This window comes from Paramisgurnus dabryanus, chromosome 10 (genome assembly GCF_030506205.2).
Source record: "Paramisgurnus dabryanus chromosome 10, PD_genome_1.1, whole genome shotgun sequence".
NCBI lineage: Eukaryota > Metazoa > Chordata > Actinopteri > Cypriniformes > Cobitidae > Paramisgurnus > Paramisgurnus dabryanus.
Genome location: NC_133346.1, coordinates 14,033,497 through 14,053,878, shown reverse-complemented (window position 1 = coordinate 14,053,878; position 20,382 = coordinate 14,033,497). Strand labels below are relative to the sequence as shown.

Genomic DNA, 20,382 nt, shown 5'->3' with positions numbered 1-20,382 from the left:
AGCATTTATGAATCAAGTCAATATTTTTGCAGAGAAACACATTAAAAACTTGCCACTCGGATAACTTTAACCTTTTGCATACCGAATTGCAATTTCGTCTCAAATTTATAGCAGCCGTTGCACTGCAAAGGCAGCAATGAATAGATATTAAAGTGGCACGTGTTGAGATGCTAGGCATGTCTCGACTTTTGGCTCATGACAACAGCAGCGCTGATGGAAGGCCTAAAATAACTTCAAATTTTGCTTTCTTGTCAGGTTCTAGGGTCTCTATAATTTCTCCTTTTAAGTTTTCACCTCGATTGTATAGGTGTAACCATAATGCCTCCAGGGGTTTAACCACTAGAATCGCCTTACCCCTTACAGTAAAATGAAACTGACATACTGCAAAAATACACTATTTATTCCATTTAGACATACTAAAACAAGTCAAAAATCAAATCTCTTCTGGACATCAGATGCTCCAAAGACAAAGTTTGCATCCGTGGCTTCAGTTTTTAAGCACTGATCCTCACCCTCCTGAAATCACAGAGAGAAAGCAAGTCAGTTAAACCAATCTAATGAACGGTTTTGTTGGTGCACAAGTCCAAATGCATCTGAAAATAGCTCTTAAAGCGATACTTCAGTCATATATTACCCCAGGATTTACTCGCCCTCAAGCAATCTGAGATGCACAACTCAGAATGTGTTTGTCTGAAAGATGGACAGTTTAGTAAATGTCTTTTAACAGTAAGAAACAGGGAGCATCATCTTGCTTTAAACCATTCACAGATGTAATCCACACAGCTCCAAGGGGTTAGGTCTTGTTTGGGGTAATTGATGAGATTATAAACCAATAACTAGCTTTTGGTAACGACGCCATCTTGGATTCACGAGGGTCATCGAGCAACGTACCGATGCAACCAACACTCACTATGCTCCAAGTCGAGGATGGTGTCGTTACTGGAAGATTACGGTTTATAAAGTTACTACAAAAAAAACCCACGTCGATTTCCCTGCAGAAGACCACCTTTATAAACCCCTTGGAGACGTGTGGATTACCTCTAAAGGATAAATGCACTTTTGGGGGGTTTAAAGCAAGATGTTCCCTGATCCTATCATTAAAAGCTTGGAACAAGGGATTTTTCCTAAAATAACTTTGAAAGAAGTGCATCTGAGTGCTTGAGGGAGAGTAAATAATGGGGTAACTTTGATATTTGGCTGGAGCAGGGTTTCCCAACACAGTCCTACATGGCACCACTCCAAAGCAGGATGAGTAAGATCTCTCCTTATATGAAAAAGTTTCAGCTCATCAGCTTCCTCCCAAAATGCACAATTAAGCTGATGAGTTAATTCAGGTGTTTTATAGGGAGACATCTACAACATCCTGGGAGGGGTGCCACGTAGGACTGGGTTGGGAAACACTGGGCTGGAATATCCTTTAAAAGGAAAGCGACTTCACATTACATTCCAAACATCAGAAACACCGTACTACCCCACTAATAAAACCCCATAATTAAGCAATGCCCACCTCACTAAAATACTTGTCGATGAGAGCCTGAGCAGCCCTGTACACCGCATTGTTCTCATGGTTTTGGAGGATCTCGATTCGATCCAGTCCACCCACTTCCTCCACCAACAAACTGAGTTTATCCACCTCCCCGAGTTTCTCGGCAGCCTGTGGAAGACACAAAGGTAATGCTAGCAAATTCTTTACGATGCAGAGCACGGGGACCTTCAATCCCACATAGAAACTGTGACTCACCAAGAATATATTGTTAACAGCATCTAGGATCACCAGAACGGTCTTGGTGTCTTTAACCTGAAGCAAGGACAAGATTGCCTCTAGAGCACCACATTTGACCAGGTGTACCACTTGGTCAACAGTTCCACCACTTGTGTAGTTGGTCACCGCCCAGACAGCCTCTCGCTGGGTCTTGAAATCACCCTGCAACAGACAGTTTATCTGCAAAGCTTTATCGAAAACAGACCCCTTAGCCCAGAGCTGATGTTATTCAAAACACCAAACACATTTATGAATTTTAAACACAAGTAAGTCCCAATATTAGCAATGTTTACCACAAACATTTGTAAACGGATAACATGATTGCCTTGGGGATACGGCACTAGCGCCTTTGATTTTCAAAGCAAAGTAGTAACATAGCTGTAAAGATGAACATGCAGACTTTTTGCATTAACTGACCATGTATCCACTTGCTTCAAAAAGCCTCCTTTGACAAAAGGCATCAGATTTACTTTGCGAACTGAACCAAAACTACGCTTCAAAATGACCCAGGGACTGCTTATAAAACTGACTTTGTGTGATCTTCAGATTTACCAATTCTTATTAGCCTGAAGGAAACTACTGTATATGGGGACAAAGTTACAAGACCAAGCAAGGCTTTACCGCATACATTTTTTAGGAGATCAACTAGAGGCGGCAATAATCCACATGTGATGAGCTGTTGAATCTGCTGGCAGGGCCCAGCCGCAATGTTGGACACGGCCCAAGCAGCCTCCTTCTGTATACTGGACTTGGTGTGTCGCATCAGCTGGGGCAAAGCGCTCAGCACACCTGCATCAATAGCCGCTTGTGTCTGGAGGTCTGAGCCACTCACGATGTTCCCAATAGAGCGCAGGGCTGGGGTCTAGAGTGTACCAGTATGAGAGAGAGAGCGGAACAGTTTGTTGCAGACATCCTTAGAACTGGGTCTATACACTATTGCAGATAAAATTCAGGTGGTGAAGCCACCGACCAGCAATATTGGTATGCTCAACCACAAGACGTGACAACAGGTGACAGCCAATGTGTTAACCTAGAATGACCCAGTGTGCTGATAATCAATTGAACAAGACTTAGGTCTTTAAAGAAATTTGACAGCCCTGACACTTGTATTGTTGGCAAGTCACGATAGGTTTCACAGGCAGGGTCACATTTTTGCATTTTATTGGCTTAACAGGCAGACTTAACCCAACGGTGAATGGATATGCATTGTTTACAATAAATGATTTCCTATCAAGTACCACATGTGGGCATACCAATATGGTGGCACATCTACCTCAATTTTTGCCCACATTTTATATTATGGCTCAATGGTTACATTACTGTACTTACCACCACTGCAAGTTCCTCAAAACCCAAGAGCTCAACCAATCGTGAAAGGATACCAGTCTTTATCACTACATCAATTCGCTCATTGGGTCCATCTGTGAGGTAAGAAATGGCCCAGCATGCATCAGACAGTATGGACTTGTCACTGTGGTGAAGCAGTTGAATAATTGATGGGAGCATTTGCTGGACGGCACTGAATCGAGGGAAAGGATTCTTGTTCCTGCAAAGGTTTGATAGGGTCCACGTCAGGTTGCGGAGGTATCCCACCTGTAAAAAAAGATAAAGAGGTTATATGCTGCATTTAGAAGCCACAAAGCAAAAATCAGTCTTTAATAATAATTGGCTTTTCTTGAAGGTTGGACTTTGCACTAGAGTGGCCATACGGAGCATTACACCTCCCCATTTTTAGTAACAGAAATGCAAGATCTTGCAAATATATAATTTTAGGAAATACTTACTGGGGCGTCAGGTGTGAGTCGTGCCAACAACGCAGGAATGACACCACAGTCGATCAGGGCATCACGATATGATGGACCATCACCTGTGGAGAAATATTCACAAGTAGTTTCCAAAATTTGTTAAAAAGCTTTTGACAAGTTTACTACAGTAGCCTGCTGAAAAGAGATTAAACTAACTTCAGATTTTAACTGTCTACCAAACCAGTTTTAGCTGAACCTGATTTTGCCCAGTCACCAGGTAAAACCAGCTAAACACAAACTTGGCCAGGTTGTAAGACCAACTTTTGGTCAACAATTTTTCATCAGGGACAAGTTTTCGGATGAAGATAGTCCTGACACAAAATGTTAACATTCCGCCGATTCTTTCGAAAGTGTAAAGTAATCTCACCAGCAATGTTGCCTAAAGCCCATACAGCTTGCTCGCTGATGTTCAGCATTGGTGAAGCCAGTAGGGCGATGAAGGCTGGCACCGCTCCATGCTCAACCACCTGCTGTGTGTGCCAAGAGGTACCAGATGCAACATTAGTGAGAGACCACGCGGCCTCAAACTGCAGAGTGGGATCATCATGCCTCCCCAAAAACTCCACAAAGCGAGTTAGCAGTCCCGCCTCAACGATCTCCTTCAGTGGAGGGTTCCTCTCCCGAGACAGCAGCTTCCTGTATGGATTAAATTGGCAGTCGGTGATTAGGAGGTTTGAAGAAAATTAAGATTGATTTAAGATTAAGATGGTTGCTGTACCTAGCTGCTTGACAACCTTGTCGTTGACTTTCTGGACAATCACTGTTCACATTTGTAACGATGTCTAGGATCGTGGCCGATATGATCTTGACAGAAATAATATTAAGTTGCATGGATATTGCACAAAAATTCGTAAAATAAAAAAGTTATAAAGTCAAGTTATTTTTAACTCATGGTTGGGTCAAAAAGGGACAGACAAGTCAGGTTCATCCCTTTTTGACAATGCTGGGTTGATTATAACCTAGCATTATTATTAAAAGTAAAAGTAACGGTTCACTTAAAAATAAAGTGAAGGTAAAATGCAAATAAAAGTAGGGAGAAAAGTTAAAATATAATGTAAGGGTCAGTGACAAAAACGTTGGGCAAGATGAGAAATTCAAAAATCTTAATTTTATGCAAAAAAAAAAAAAAAAAAAAAAAAAAAAACACTTGCACCATTATGAAATTTAAGACCGAATGGACCTGAAAATTTTAAATAGTGCCAAGGAAAGAAATTTAAAATATTTTATCCACCTTGATGGCATTTTTATGGAAAAAAAACACACTAGTTACACCAATTGACAGACTGGTTTCCCCACATTGACATTTTTGCAATTATCCCCCCCCCCACAATAGTCTTTTAAAATGAAATTTTTTTAGACTGGGTCCTCAAAAAAAGTGTGCAAGTAATCTGCAAAATTATTTGGAAGTTTTAACCCTCACATTTAATTGAACCATGTGTACACAAAAAAAATTACGTCACGTCATTGACCCGTAAACGAAGTAAAACACCACAAACAAGTAAAAAGGAAAATGTAAGTTTAAGTTTATAAAAAGGTAAATGTAACCAAATAAAGAGAATAAACACCTGCTCGTTGTCAGTGTTAAACTCAGGTGACAGAGGTTCCTCATCTCCCTGGGACGAAATATTTCTCCGCTTCAAAATACTTTCAACCCTTTGAGCTTTCCTGATCTCAACGCACTCAGCGATTCTGCGGTCGCGCATTTTCTGTAAACACACATACAGCTCGTGGAGGATTACACAGATTTCACAGTGAAAAGATAACCAGAATGACAACTTACCGTCGGCTCTTTGCCCTTATTTTTGAACTTAGACATTCGTTTATCTGACAAATTTTCTGTAGGCATTTTGGCACTTGATAAAGTTGCTTAATGCCGATAACACCTTGTAAGCTTTTACAAAACCTCCCAACAAACTGATAAGCAAGGAGTCTATCAGACTCTACTCCAACAACAAACTACCACCTGCCAAGAGCATTAAATAGGTAAGTAAGCACAATTATAAACAGGTGATATTAATTTAAGCACGACGCAACAGGTTAGATGATTGTGCATATGAAAAGTTTCATAACGATGAAAAGTCAACCGCTATTCGTATTAAAATATTGATAAACTGTTTAAATAAAAAAAATGCCTGAGCATAACAATTAAAAAATGTTGTTCATTGACATCTGTATTCCAGTGCCATCTAGAGGCCATCGGTGAGTACATGCGCTGTTTATAAATTTGCGGTGGTTCTCACAAATACTTTGGTTACCTAAACCTGCATATTTTGCTGACTTTCCCCCTTCTCATTATTTTTTATTTCTCTAAGGAAACTAATATGTATCTGCTTGGGGAAATAAAACAAAAGTTCAATTAGATTTGTACCGATCATATATATTGATTGCACTTTTAATATTTCTACAGAGGCAAACATATTTTGATAATATGTCTGAAAGCTCGATTAGTGACATGCTCACTTTGTTTTCTTAAAAAAAAAAAAGGGAACTCACATTATTACAGATCTGCTTAAACTGTTTAACTAAAAAAAAAGTATGATTATGCCGAAGTATATAGCTTCTTAAAATAGCTGTGAAAAAATGTTCACAGTTTGATTGATTTCATAACTGGTAGAGATGTGTTTTTTCAACCAGATGGCGCTGTGCCTGTACGACTGAGCAAAATTGGAAGATTTAGACATGAACCATTAACAATAATTTATATTACATTTATATATAATACATTTCATCTAGATGAATTTCATATTTCTTATATCAATATTATAATAAACATTTACATGATCACCTGTACGTAGGCTACTGTACATTTACATTAATTCATTTTGAAGACTTTTAACCCAAAGTGACTTGCAGTGCATTCAATATATTTTTGTCAGTGTGTTTCGTGATCGAACCCATAACCGTTGCTGGCGCAATGTTTTACCAATTGTTAGATTTTAAATAGCTTAAAATTGCAAAAACTTCACTCACTCGGTTCTTAGGAAAAACTATTGGTTTAAATATTGTGAACGTTAAGTAAGTGTTAGTTTATAGCTACATGGTTAAACTATTGTTCCTGTGTGTAAATATACTACTTTTGTGGTTTTAGAAACCAAGGTTTAAAAAAATGCGATTAAAATAGCCTAATTTTGTAGGATTTACACATTTAATTAACATTTATATGCTAAACTTTTTGGGTGAGTTCTAATTCTTTGTTCATTTGGTTTTATTAAACATACATATTTTTTAGTTCTGAGATAATTGTCTAGAATTTACCTAATTTTCAGTTATAGGCAAATAGAACCATGAAGTCACGTGACGCGCGCGAGACTTGTCACTGAAGTGAACGCGCGCATCTCGCGCGCTCATACACCCAGAGACGCTCGAGCTGGTGCTGTATTGACACAAGAAAATCTCCCAAAAAGATGACCGAACGGTAAGTTTTATTTAAATTACTCATGTTTTTGTTGTCATTAATCGCGATAACTGTTTGTTCACGATGGATAATTAAAGTAAGTCCTGCGTTGACTTTCACACTTTTTCTATAGCGCTCCAATGCCATCACACATTCAGTCTGAATCACATCACTCATAAGTTTACGGTCAGGTTTCTGTTAGATTTAAGGGTAGTGTGCTTAATTTGTCCATTACCAATATATAGTGACTTTGTGTACCACAGTTTGATTTTCTTTGCTATGTTTATGGGTTTTTAGGACTGTATTTCAGTACCACGGACAGCTCCAGAGGCTTTCCGTATAAACGCCTGTCACGTGTTATTTTGATATTATGAATACATTTTGATTTGTGCTAACAGTTATGAAAAAAAGAGTAAGAGTAAAGAGGCTATATAAATATTTATGTAGCCTATATCATTATATTTTGGGTCTCAGTGTGTGTTTATGATTCTTGAATGAATAAATGAATCTTATTTGTTTGAATCAATGCTTTTTTGAAGGCTTTTTTTGGCAGGTTACAGTTAATGATGATTATATATTATTGAATAGCACGAAAGAGTTCCAGCCCAGCTGGTAGCGAATTGAGTTAGCAATGCAAAGGTCATGGGTTTGATCCAAAAGGAACAAACATATGCATAAAATGTAATGTAAAAAGAAACACAAGATATATGGATCACAGATTTCTTCAAGTGCAACTTTGTTTTTTCCTTGTAATCTTGAGGAGATTTTTGAGAAAGGCAGCAAAATCCTCACACTTCAGAATAAGACGTTGCCCTGGCGACAGCTCATCCTTCTCACGACTCTCAACAAATATGCACCTCTGTGATTCAGTGGGAGGTTGATGATCTACTGGATAATGTTTAGAGGATGTGTTTTCCTGAACCTCTTTCTTGACTTTTTAGATGCCCTGAGGGACCCACCAGCATTCCACACTGTGTCTGATCCGAGAGGGAAATGGGGATTTTACTTTTACTGGTATTCGGACTGCTTGGAGTACCCACAAGATTGGATGTTTCAGTGAAGGCCCAGGCCAGCGAGCGACGTGTCTTGGCCCACATTCCTGGTGACATCATCATCGGGGCGCTCTTCTCCGTCCACCATCAGCCGCCCGCCGACAAGGTTCACGAGCGCAAGTGCGGAGCCGTACGTGAGCAGTACGGTATCCAGCGGGTAGAGGCCATGATGCACACCCTGGACCGCATCAACGCGGATCCGAACATCTTACCCAACATTTCGCTGGGGTGCGAGATCAGAGACTCCTGCTGGCATTCAGCCGTGGCCCTGGAGCAGAGCATCGAGTTTATCCGTGATACTTTGGTCTCTGCAGATGAGGAGGAGGGCGTGACCAAGTGTTCTTCTGAAGGTGGAAGTATACCCATGAAAGGGAAGAAGCCCATTGTGGGGTTGATCGGACCCGGTTCTAGCTCCGTGGCTATCCAGGTTCAGAATCTCCTACAACTGTTCAACATCCCACAAATTGCATATTCAGCTACAAGCATGGATCTAAGTGATAAATCTTTGTATAAGTACTTCATGAGGGTCGTCCCATCCGATGCCCAGCAGGCCAGGGCTATGGTGGACATTGTCAAAAGATACAACTGGACCTACGTATCCGCCATTCACACTGAAGGTAAAGTGATCTCATTGGTGCATTTGTATAGAAAAAACATTTTATATTACTTCACATTCACATGCACTCTAAAAAATGCAGAATTATTTCATTCTTGGTTGGGTCAAAAAGGCGCGAACCCAACCCTTGGGTTAAATTACCAAGAAAATGTTTATACATCCCAGCATGAGTTAAATTACAACACAACTGGTTGGGTTTGTCCCTTTTTGACCCAATGCTGGGTTGAAACATCCATTTTTTTTTCCACAAAAGTCCCAAAAAATCAGCCCAAAACATCATTATGCAAGTGCTAAATCTTCCCTATTTTCAAAGTAAGAGATTTCCAGAGGGATTTTATTAGGTGATGATACATCCTGTAATTCATAGAAGGATATGGCACATCTTGTAAAGAACTGTAGCCCTTTATAACAATAATGTGTCATGCGTCACATATAGTTGAAATTTTTGCACCAGCTAAAGATATTACAATTTAAGACAATTGAAACCTATGTATCTCTGATGGTAAGAATCTTTATTTGATCTCACAAAGAGATCTATAGTATACTGTATATTAACTGTATACTAAATGCCCAGAGCTGTTTGGCTAGGAGATTGATGACATCACAAACAGGTGTTAATTGCCAGCGTGTAGTTAAAACTGGAACCCACCCCAGTTTTCACCCACTTACGGATGAAGAAGCTGTGAAATGCTTTATAATGTTGATTTGTCCGCTTTGAATATATTCTCAGACAGATTTCTGTATCTGACGCTCTGTTTGTATTATATCAGGCTATATATGCAGGTATGGTTTACCCAAAAATGGAAATTCTGTCATCATTTACTAACCCTCATGTTGTTTTTGATGATAACAAATACACCTCACAAATACATACATTTTTTTCTAAAGACGCTCGCAGAACATTTAATGTATAGTTTTATTAGTTTGTGTATACTTTACCAGCTTGGAAAATGTTTAGTGAAGCTGTGTTTACATAAATCTGCTTTATTTTTTTAAAGATTTACTTTTAATATAAATAAAATACAGTATTGATAAAGAAAACCCTAGGTTTACCAGAAGCATTGAAATGCAAACCTTTCCTTTGATACTGAGGCCATTCAGACATTGTCTCAAGCACCAGCTTTCCTGTAGATTTATCTGTCTGTTGTTTTATCATGTTCAAGAGTGTCTTTGATGTTTGATAACACCTCCACAATGATGCTCTGCATACAGCACACACAGAGAGGGAATAATAAATAGACACACTTAGCTATTGTGTTCCTGCGCTTAGGTTCTGGTCTGTTTCTGGCCTCACGGTCAAACTGAAATCGTTATCTGAAAGGCGATGGTGATGATTGTTTACATGTTTTGCTCTATTTTTACTGTCTGTGGGCGTTTAATGAATGCTCCTGGTTGGGTGAACACACAAAGAGTTTTCACTTTAGCACCTTATATCTATGGGACATGAATTAGATCTCACTCGTTTTCTACCCTATCGACTACGTCTGGAGAATATTATATAACTCCATATATAAATATAAAATTTCATCTGAGTTTTTGCACAGCATAAGTGTTAGAATTAATTCACAGAAGTAGCACAAGATTAGACGCAAAAAGTTGTTCCCTGGGGAGAGAGACATGCACAATTTAAAGTACTTGACTTCACAGACAATAAAAAATTATAGATGCATTTTATAGTTGGTAATGAGCTGTGCAACTTTTTAGAAAAGCCCTTCAGACTGTTGGGCACATGCTGTCCTGGTAAGGTTCATCAACATTAAAATGTACTGGATAACATAAACGGCACTAAATATTTCTTACTTTGCAAATGCAGCTCAGTCATAACATATGGATACAACTATAATGCAAATTGCAATCTGGGATTAAGTGCTTTTCTTTGGAACACAGTGTAACTCTTCAGTTCATATACTATATCACCCATCCCAGATCTGAACCTGCAACATATTATTAGCACTAGTGGCCGCCGGTGACTTCTTTTTTCTATGGCGCTCGATACGAAGTTCGTCACAACATGTATGTAGCCCGTCGTGTGTGTGTGTGTGATTCGTAATTTTAAAATATGTGTTCGGTGCGTCGAGTAAACCTATGTGCATCACTTGTCTTGTCAAAATAAGTGCCTGCTGCAGACGCGTCTAAAGGGTTTATGATAAAAGAGACGCTTACATAATCTCATGCATAATCAGAGTTTATTGTTAAGGGAGTGTCTTGCGTGTATTTTGTGAACGTGAGCGTCTCTTTTATCATAAACGGTTTAGACGCATATGGAGCAGGAACTTATTTTGACAAAACACGTGATGCATATGGTTCACATGACGCAACAAACACATATTTTGAAAACACGTGCAACACATGACACTCCGAACACAAATTTTGAATTTGCACCCCTCGGAAGAGCAGTCACGAGCCGTCACTGATTAGCACTATCGATATGCCAAGCTTTATTAAAGCAACATCACTGTGCCTTTTGTACATTTTGTTTAATCCTTCTAATGCCAGAAACCAGACTTCTAAATCTCTTTTGTAAGTAACAGTTTTGTGTATTGCTATGAAGGAAACGGTGACATGACATTTGCAAGGTTTCTGTTTGCTTTTACAAGAAATTGTTGCCGTTGTATCAAATTTACACCTTAGAAAATGTGTACAGACTGGGAAAATTCCTCAGCCTAAAGTAGGTGACCTGATTTCTGTGTAAATTGGGGAGTTTACCCCTGACGCTTTGTGAAATAAGGGCACCGAAGTCTGTTTTCTGTTATTTGGTCTAAGCATCTGTTTACGGCTCGTAGGGCTGGGAAAAAAATCGATTTGATTTTAAAATCGAGTTGGCAGGTCAAATCGATTCATATTTTAAAAAAATCGATTTTTTTAGATTTTTTTCTCCCCCTCTGCAGTATAGAGCAGTACATACAGTGTTTCCCAAACATAGGCTCTACTGGGCATTCCGCCCAGGTAAAATGGACCCGCCCAGGAAAAAAAATCACTTTACGAATTTTCGTATTTTCTGAACTCGACTGGATGACCCGTGTTTTGTTGAGAGAGCCCGTGAAGATGCACGCGTCATAAACTCATTATCCAGCGCGTCATAAACTCATTATCCAGCGCATCATAAACTCATCATCCAGCGCGGCAAACTGGATCAACTGCAGCACATACTGAGGGTAACTGAGCAGCCAGGGAACTACACTGCGACCAAAATGGTCGCATAAGCTTATGTGCATATGTGTTTATAGCATCCAAGTTGGCTTCATTTTGCGTGCAAGCACGTTGTGTCTCTCCCGTTGAGTGTCCGTTCACGTGCTCTTCGTTTCTCAATGAATTGGGTGCGACGCGAAGCAAGCTCAGTGTCACATTGTATCCTTTATGTTTCTGAACTTGAGCAGAGTTTTACCATTAGAGGTCTTTCTTCCCTGAGAGGACCCGTACGGTTCCGGGTTTATATTAGAAATGGTCAGTCTTGTCCGGGTCGGTCCTAGTTTATTACTTTGAGTACCAAGTATGATTAATATTGTGTGTAAAACCTGATTCGACCGGAGAACTGCCGTGAGCGCTACCTAAAGCTCGAGTGAAGTTTCAGCGTGCCTCCGGTTTCTATGGTGATGACAACTGGCTCTTGTTGCGCCCACGCGCTGCATTTTCTTTAATCCATTTTTTTATAATCTAATCTATACTATTAATAGACCATATCTTTTCTAAAATCTAAAAAGTTTGCACAGAGATTGTAGCAAAAAGCAGTGCTAATGTCAAGCCCATTGCACTGAACGAGCAAAGCTAAAGCTGACTCAGGATATAAAAAAACGCTAAGCTGTAATGTAAAGTCTGTCATCAGGACAGCAAGTAAACTTTTAAATCTGAAATAATGAGTGGATTAAGCTTTTTTAATCGGCAAAAGAGAAATAGAAAGCAGAAGCAGTAAAAGTGCCTATCTCTAGAAATTATTACCATTATAACATCAGTCACATTTATAATCTATAGACCTGCACTGTCTTTTAATATACTGTACATAGTATTGTATATATTGAGTTTGATAAAAGGGGTCGTCAAATTGCTTCATATACCAGTGCAAAAACAAAAAGTGTTTTCGTGGTGCTTTGACAAACAGTGTCAGCTTTGTTCATGACAAAGAAAGTTTGGGGTGGTTAGATTAATGAACTATAATGTGAAATTAATATTAATGTTCAATAATTCAAAGTATTGTGTTGTGTCACACATTATTAGTTCTGTGTCACATGTATAGTAGACCATTTTTTGTCGGTGGATTATAATGATTGCCCTTTTCACCAGCTACCACCACAAGTAAATTTCAGATCTGTGGGAAACACTGACATACATTTTGCATTCGCCAATCTTCATTCCTTCCCAATTTTTTGTTGATGCATTTTAATTAAATATAATAAATATATATTTTAAAAATATATACAGTTTGCAATTATTTTGTTTTAAATGGGGTCGGGGAAAAAAAATCGATTCGAATCGTAAATCGAGTTTTTTATAAAAAAATCTCAGATTTTTTTATGGGGACGAATCGCCCAGCCCTAACGGCTCGTGACAATTATGTTTAAGGAAACAAAACACAAAGCATGGATGCATTTTGAACAATAAAAATATTATTAAGAAAAAAACTTCTTTAAATAAGACTTTCTTATGCGCTGACAAAAAAACGGTCCCATGCTGTCACTAACTATGTTTACATGTACACCTTATTTCCAATAATCAGAATAAGGACTTAATTGTAGTAAGATGTTTACATGACTGGAGCTAACTCCAGTTTTTATTTTCTGATTATTCGCTAATTATTGTGCTTATTATTCACACATAGCCCAATGCAAAGCACAAATGATGAACTCACATTTAACGTTACTCTCCACTATTTCAGAGTATTGTGTTAACAACATAAGGTATAGACGGTTTCAGCAATAACAACATAAACAAACGGCTATCATGGAACAAAAGTAACTTCCGGTAAACTTTGCAAAGAATCAATAACAACAAAGTCATTTTAGAGTAGTTTATTTCTGATAACATGCAAAATGAACATGTAGATTACCTTAGTTTAAATCATAGCTAAAGCCTATCAAAAACTACGCTGAGCTAACGTTACTGTGTAAAAATGTGTACTATATTATGTATACAATCTTAACTAGAGATCGGCTGCCAAACCTCCCATCAAGTAGCGGTAATCCATATTCGCCATCTTCCCTCGTCTTTAGGGAATATTTAACCAAAACATTTGTTAATTTCGACTAGGTATTTGTTTTAGAGTTCAGTTTAGCAACTAGTCAGACCATTAAAAAAACAGAGGCCCCAAAGTTAAGTTCCACGCTCAGACGCGTAGTCGTGTCACCGCACTTGTCCCAATGAAACCGTCTAAAATCACGATATTGACAAAATGACAATATAATCGCATTATAAGTGTGCAAGTGGTCACTGGGATGTTACCCTTTAAATAAAGTACACCTTTGCACCTAAAGAGTAAATTATACTGTAGTACATATTGGTACCAAAGAGTGCATATTAGTACCTCAAATGTACATATTTGTACCAAATGTTTATCTATCATGTAAACATGTACAGTATACATTATTTTAATTATTAGTACCTTCAAAAAGGGTACTGTACCAGTGACAACTTGGGCTAATTTTTGACCATGTATTTCTGACAGTGTGTAAAATAAATACACTGTTAAAAAAAATTGCACTTTAAGTTTAATTAACTAGGATTTACAAGTACTCTTGACAAGTGATGAGTTGCTGTAACTTAATAAATTTGCTTAAAAATGCATTTTCCATCAAGCTCCAAACTTACAAAATATCATAGAAGTTGTCCACATGAGTGCTGTGGGACCCTAGGAACCTAAACTGAAAACCCCTTACTCAATTACATTTAATTAATTTATACCAGGGGTGTCCAGTCTGGCTCCTAGAGGGCCACTGTCCTGCAGAAGTCAAGCTCCAACTTTAATTAAAGGTCAGAGAAATCTTTAATGAGAAAATCTTAAAAAACTCCATCGAAATGAAATTTTTCCAAATGCTAAACTTTCATTATTGTGCAAACTTTTGAAATATTATTGGCAAAAAGCAAGAAAAGTTTGAACATTAAAAGGGACATTTCACAAGACTTTTTAAAATCTTTTGTGTCCCCAGAGTACGTTTGTGAAGCTCAAAATACCATATAGATAATTTATTATAACATGTTAAAATTGCCACTTTGTAGGTGTGAGCAAAATGTGCTGTTTTTGGGTGTGTCCTTTAAAATGCAAATGAGCTGATCTATGCACTAAATAGCAGGGCTGTGGTTGGATAGTGCAGAGTAAGGGGCGGTATTATCCCCTTCTGACATCACAAGGGGAGCCAAACTTCAATGACCTATTTTTTCACATGCTTGCAAAGAATGGTTTACCAAAACTAAGTACTAGGTGTGTTTTTTTATATTTACTAGGTTGATAGAAGCACTGGGCACCCAATTATAGCACTTAAACATGGAAAAAGTCAAATATCCATGATATGTCCCCTTTAATGATCATTCAACTTTATAATCAATCTCTTAATCATCAGGGAACTATGGTGAAAGTGGGATGGAGGCCTTCAAAGACATGGCTGCCAAGGAGGGAATCTGTATCGCCCATTCAGACAAGATCTACAGCAATGCCGGAGAGCAGAGCTTTGACAGACTTCTGGATAAGCTCAGGAGTCACCTGCCCAAAGCTCGGGTGGTGGCTTGTTTCTGTGAGGGCATGACCGTTCGCGGCATCCTCATGGCCATGAGGCGACGCCGTCTAGTCGGGGAGTTCCTTTTGGTTGGCAGGTGAGTAACCTAAAACGTGTACTCTATGACTTCAATTTGGGTTTATTTTCTTGAAAATTTCTAAGTGAATGCAAGAAATTATGCCTGTAAGCCGTGGCGGGTGCTTTCGCCCGGTTTGGAAAACAAATCCCGTGTCATTTCCTGATGTGTGGGAGGTATTTAAAAAGCTAGAAGCTACTGTGCATGTATAATGCTGCTCACTGCTGCAGAAATAACTTTGCATATTTGGGAGCTATAGTGTAGGAGAGCCAGGTCTGGTTACCACACATTTTACTCTAAGGAATACAAAAGTGTACTTTTTAAAAGGACACCACAGCAGTGACCGCTTTGGTACATTTTTTATGAGACTATACCCTAAATCTTGGCAACAAAAGAAAGCTTATGAAAAGTGACACCATTATTGCAAAGGATAAAATATACTGTTTATATAACATGCAATGTTTTGACAACATGCCCTGCTATATAGGGTAAGTTGTCACAATGACAGTGTTTTTATTATATAATATAATTAATGCTTTTCCACTGATTTACTGTTTGACAGTGTTATAGGCACTTTATCTAAAAGAGACCATTGTTTAACTACCCATGTCAATTAATCATTTGCAACTCTCTGTTTGAATATGAGTGTGAAAATCAAGATGGTTCATAACAAGGAAGCAAGGCTCATCTTTCAGTCTGTCATCACAAGCCTATATGATTTCATCATCGTCATCATCATCATCATTATATACAGTCATCTCATATTACAACAAGGTATGTGATATCATTGGCAGTTTATTTATGATACACAAAGTTACAAAGGGACATTTTGTTAGATTACTAAATGAGTAACAAGAAAAACTGTGACAGATTCGTTAGATCATTCGATCACATTCTTTTTACAGTGTCAAGTGAAGTAATGAATGATTTTTCACATTTTAATCTCCTGAAATGTGACATCTAAATGACCTATTTTTAGCTTCACCCCAACGCAGTTCTCACCGCTCCATTAATAAAACGCTTATGGATATTAACGATCGAAATTATGTGTTATGCCTGTGATATATTGAACTAAGAATAATCCCTCCAATTTCTGCTTCTGTCGGTTGATAATTAAACATTCATTTGTGGCTGGACATAAGTTTCATAGTCTTTTAAAGGTGAAGAATGTAAATTTTCATTAACTTTCTCATCCAACACAGTTTAATGTGCAAAGACCTGCAAGCCATTCATAGGTTGACTTCCTACAATGCATGGCTTTGTTCTTGCTCAGTCGTCTAACATTTAAACACATTTTTTGTGTGTGTTAAAAACCTTCTTCTATCCTAGCTTAAAGGAAAACACCACCATTTTTCAATATTTTACTATGTTCTTACCTCAACTTAGATGAATGAATACATACCTATCTTTTTTCAATGCGTGCACTTTTATGTGTTAGCATTTAGCCTAGCCCCATTCATTCCTTAGGATCCAAACAAAAGTTTTATTTTGTGTGTTTGGTGGCTTCTAAATTCATTCCTGTTTGGATCCTAAGGAATGAATGGGGCTAGGCTAAATGCTAACACATTCACGACGCGCTGTACAAAGATTAAGTGCACACATTGAAAAAAGATAGGTATGTATTAATTCCTCTAAATTGAGGTAAGAACATAGTAAAATATTGAAAAACGGTGGTGTTTTCCTTTAATGTGTGTAGAGTCGACTTTAGATAAGGTATTTGTTAACAGTAAAAAGACTTTTGCAAAGTGTTTGACACTCCTGCTATACTGCATGAAGGAAAACAAAATAAGTGGTTCAATAATGCTATACGGTCATTTTACTGTTTATCATCTTCTGTCACAAATGTGTCAGTTTCTCGGTGCATACGCAGAAGTGAAGTAGCTGTGATCTCAGGCAGACTTTAGTGCTGCTGTCAGACCCTTTATCTGCATAACACACAGGGACACACACATTTGCATCTGCCTTTGGAGTTTAGCGTCTGGAAAAGAGGGAGTGTATTTTTGAGGATATCTGTTTAAAATGCAAACAAAACAGGTTATAAATTCTATGTTCGGGAAAAACAGAGAGTTGTGCTATAAACAAGAATCTGAATATTTCCGTTCTCTTCTCTTGAGGATTTCGTGAGGTTATGAATTTTGATTTAGTTCTCGTTTATGAAATGCAATAATTCAAAGTTAATTTAAAATAAGCATGGTTTCTTCACTCTCATTTCTTAACTTTCTTTTTTTCATGAAACACAAAATCGTTATTTTTGAACAGAATGTCCAGCCTACTATTTGTAAAAGTGTTAAGATGTCATCAATCTATTATATCTGTATTTGTTTTGGTTTAAGCAGCCCGATTGCTCTGCTTAAAGCCCTGTGTTTTCTTTATTTATGAATTTGTAAATATTTAAAGAGGATCTATTTCAGAAATTGTGTCAGGGTCATGGTTCTGGGTCTGTGGTTGTGCCAGACAGGCCGGATGGGCTAAAAGAAGAAGCCATGTTTTATAGGTGTGTCAATGAGTGTGTGTACATGTGTGACTGAGTTTGTGTTTGTGTGTGTATTTGTTTGATGAAGTGTCAGACACTACTCTTGCTCCAGGGAAGAGGTAGCCAAGCGTTCTTCCTTTGGTTCAGTGAGAATACGGCCATTGTATCTGTCTGTCGTTTCTGAGTCTTGAGACATTGTTTATAAAGTGAATTTCTTCTTACATTTAGGCATATATCAGACGCTTTTATCCAAAGCGACTTATAAGAGTAGGGAAAACAATAAAGGAATTTGACTTAGAAAAGTGCATCTCTATGTACAGAATTATTATCTATTGCCCCTAAACGCTATCTAAACGTTTTTTTATTTTGCAAGCGAATGACTTTCAGTTATTTACTAATTCCCAATCATCTTTGTCTATCGAGCGTGAGGAGACTACAGTACACTACAGTGTATTGTGTTTGTTTGTTGTCAATATTTATCAGTAAAGTGTGCACAGGAACTGGTCCATTACTGATAAGGGTTTTTTCATTTCCCTTTGGGATGGATAAAAATGTAACCTAATTTAATCACCGGGTTTCTCTTTGCAGCTTTTTGCGACATTTGTTGGTGTAAATGTGATATTATTTACAGCAGCTTCCCACATAACTGTGTGTGTGTCATTCCTCTGTGGGATAATTGTTAACAGCAAAACTTTGATTCGTGCAGAATAAGTTTGTTTCCGAAACATGAAACGCCCACAAAACATAATTTGCCTAAATGATAAAATATAAAACCGTTTCATAAGAACAAATGTTTCATTTTGTTGCTCTCACTAGATTCACATTTTTATGCTTGAAAGGTTTATCAGATCTAAATGGATTTTTTTAAATAATTAACTCTTTCCCCGCCATTGACAAGTTATCTCGTCCAAAAAAGAGAAAACATTTGCATAAAAAACGTGATCCTCATGAATTTTTACGTTAATCTGCAATACCGCGATTATTCACTAAATTGGCGCACTTACCCAATTTATGAAAAAAACTGAAGCCACAACGTCATTTAATAATTTTAAACTCTCTGTATGTTTGGATAATCGTTCTGAATCTTTTCTCTAACAAAATTCCTTCGCAAAAATGCAATTATTTCAGCTTTTTGCTAAAATATATATATATAAAAAAAAAACATTTAAGAGTTTATACGTAGAGAAAAAAAATATAGATAGGATGCAACGCTTTTTTCCCCGTTTTGTTTGTTTGTTTATTGTTTGTATGAAAGCAGAGGGTTTGTTCTTTCATTTAATATATGTGTATGTTTATATTTTTTTAGAAGAAAATTTTCCTGGAAGGCATTTTGTGAAACTTTTGTGAAAATCACAAAAAATGCTGGCAGGTAACTTTTCAAAAATGGCTGGTGGGGAATGAGTTAAATAATCATTATTAAACCTTATCAAATTTGATAAGCTTTGTATTGTACATATCATTTAAATTCAAGCTCTATTTATTTGTTTTGTTTGTTTTGCACATTGCAGCAGACCAGGGGTTTTCAAATTTGTATTTAAAGTACTCCCTGAGATTTTAAAAGGTGCAATGGGGGACTTTTAAGAAGGATAACATAACTATATTATCCGTGGTGTATAAAGACCTTACTTAATATACTGTATTGTTTTTATTTTCTTAGAATGAGCCATTTTTATCTACATACACCGCGGGTCTCCTTACATGTAAGTCGCCATCTTGTTTCTACAGTAGCTGTAAACGGACAAATCGTTCTATAGGACGCGTTTTGTTACTACGTTGTCTCAGATGATGATGTGTTTTTCCTGTGGTGGCTACCGTAGCTTCACTATGCATTTCGAAAAGGAGGGGTAAGCTATGGACTGAGCCGTTGGTTGCAATTCACAATCTCACAATTAGATGCTAAAAATTCAGTGGACCTTTAAGTGAATCATTTCAAAAATGTAGTTGCACGTTTAACTTCAAAAACATTTATTTTTCATCTGTTTAAATTTTTTTCAGTTTTTAAAAAATCAGTAGTATTTATTGTAATGTTTTCTTTTTTTATTTGCCCATTTTGCATTAAGTTTTCTGATATACTGTAGTGCTGTGTAATGGTCAAATGACATGCAGATTAAACAAATAAAATATATATTAAAGCAATAAACCCCAAGAAGCAGTGGGTTACCAGTGCATTTTATAACAACTAAGGGGCGTTGTTAACCCCACTGCTTCGAGGGGTTTATTGCGTTTATAAAACAGTTACTTCATATGCATAATGTTAGCGGGGTTTTATAAAATAAAACACAAATAAGTTGTAATTATATTAGTACAAATATTACTCTTCCGCCAAACAAAGTAGTTCCTCAGAATCAAGTGTGACTGAAACGCAGTTCCCAACCAACACAGATGCAGCAAAGGCACAATGAAAATATGATTTAAGACTCTGGTGTTTATTTTATAAATCACCATTCATCTAATTTATACTTTAACATTTATATCGTGCAACTGTTGAAGTGATGATCAAATA

The 20,382-nt window shown here is 37.5% G+C and overlaps 2 protein-coding genes across 2 annotated transcripts in view; one reads left to right on the top strand and one right to left on the bottom strand.

Moving 5' to 3' along the window:
- Positions 1-365: 365 nt before the first annotated feature.
- Positions 366-5,529, bottom strand: kpna7 (karyopherin alpha 7 (importin alpha 8)). The gene is made up of 10 exons (XM_065290712.2): positions 5,348-5,529; positions 5,133-5,273; positions 4,286-4,371; positions 3,935-4,203; positions 3,547-3,629; positions 3,092-3,355; positions 2,391-2,624; positions 1,742-1,924; positions 1,508-1,654; positions 366-516 (listed from the first exon to the last, which is right to left on the bottom strand). The coding sequence occupies exons 1-10, from the start codon at positions 5,411-5,413 to the stop codon at positions 427-429; spliced, it is 1,563 nt and encodes a 520-aa protein (XP_065146784.1). The 5' UTR covers positions 5,414-5,529; the 3' UTR covers positions 366-426.
- A 1,354-nt stretch (positions 5,530-6,883) lies between these two features.
- Positions 6,884-20,382, top strand: part of grm5a (glutamate receptor, metabotropic 5a) — a 28,676-nt gene continuing 15,177 nt past the window's right edge. The window contains exons 1-3 of the mRNA XM_065290714.1: positions 6,884-6,982; positions 7,903-8,630; positions 15,178-15,427. Coding sequence (XP_065146786.1) covers positions 7,955-8,630; positions 15,178-15,427 — 926 coding nt within the window. The 5' untranslated portion in view covers positions 6,884-6,982; positions 7,903-7,954. The remainder of the gene's footprint in view (positions 6,983-7,902; positions 8,631-15,177; positions 15,428-20,382) is intronic.

What these genes read in the sequence shown, in the direction of transcription:
- kpna7 (XM_065290712.2), bottom strand. Translation starts at nt 5,413, where the DNA reads ATGCCTACAGAAAATTTGTCAGATAAACGAATGTCTAAGTTCAAAAAT. An exon ending in CAAGGTTGTCAAGCAGCTAG is followed by an intron (nt 4,204 to 4,285) that starts GTACAGCAACCA and finishes TAATCCATACAG; the next exon opens with GAAGCTGCTGTCTCGGGAGA. An exon ending in TAGTTGATCTCCTAAAAAAT is followed by an intron (nt 1,925 to 2,390) that starts GTATGCGGTAAA and finishes TGTCTGTTGCAG; the next exon opens with GGTGATTTCAAGACCCAGCG.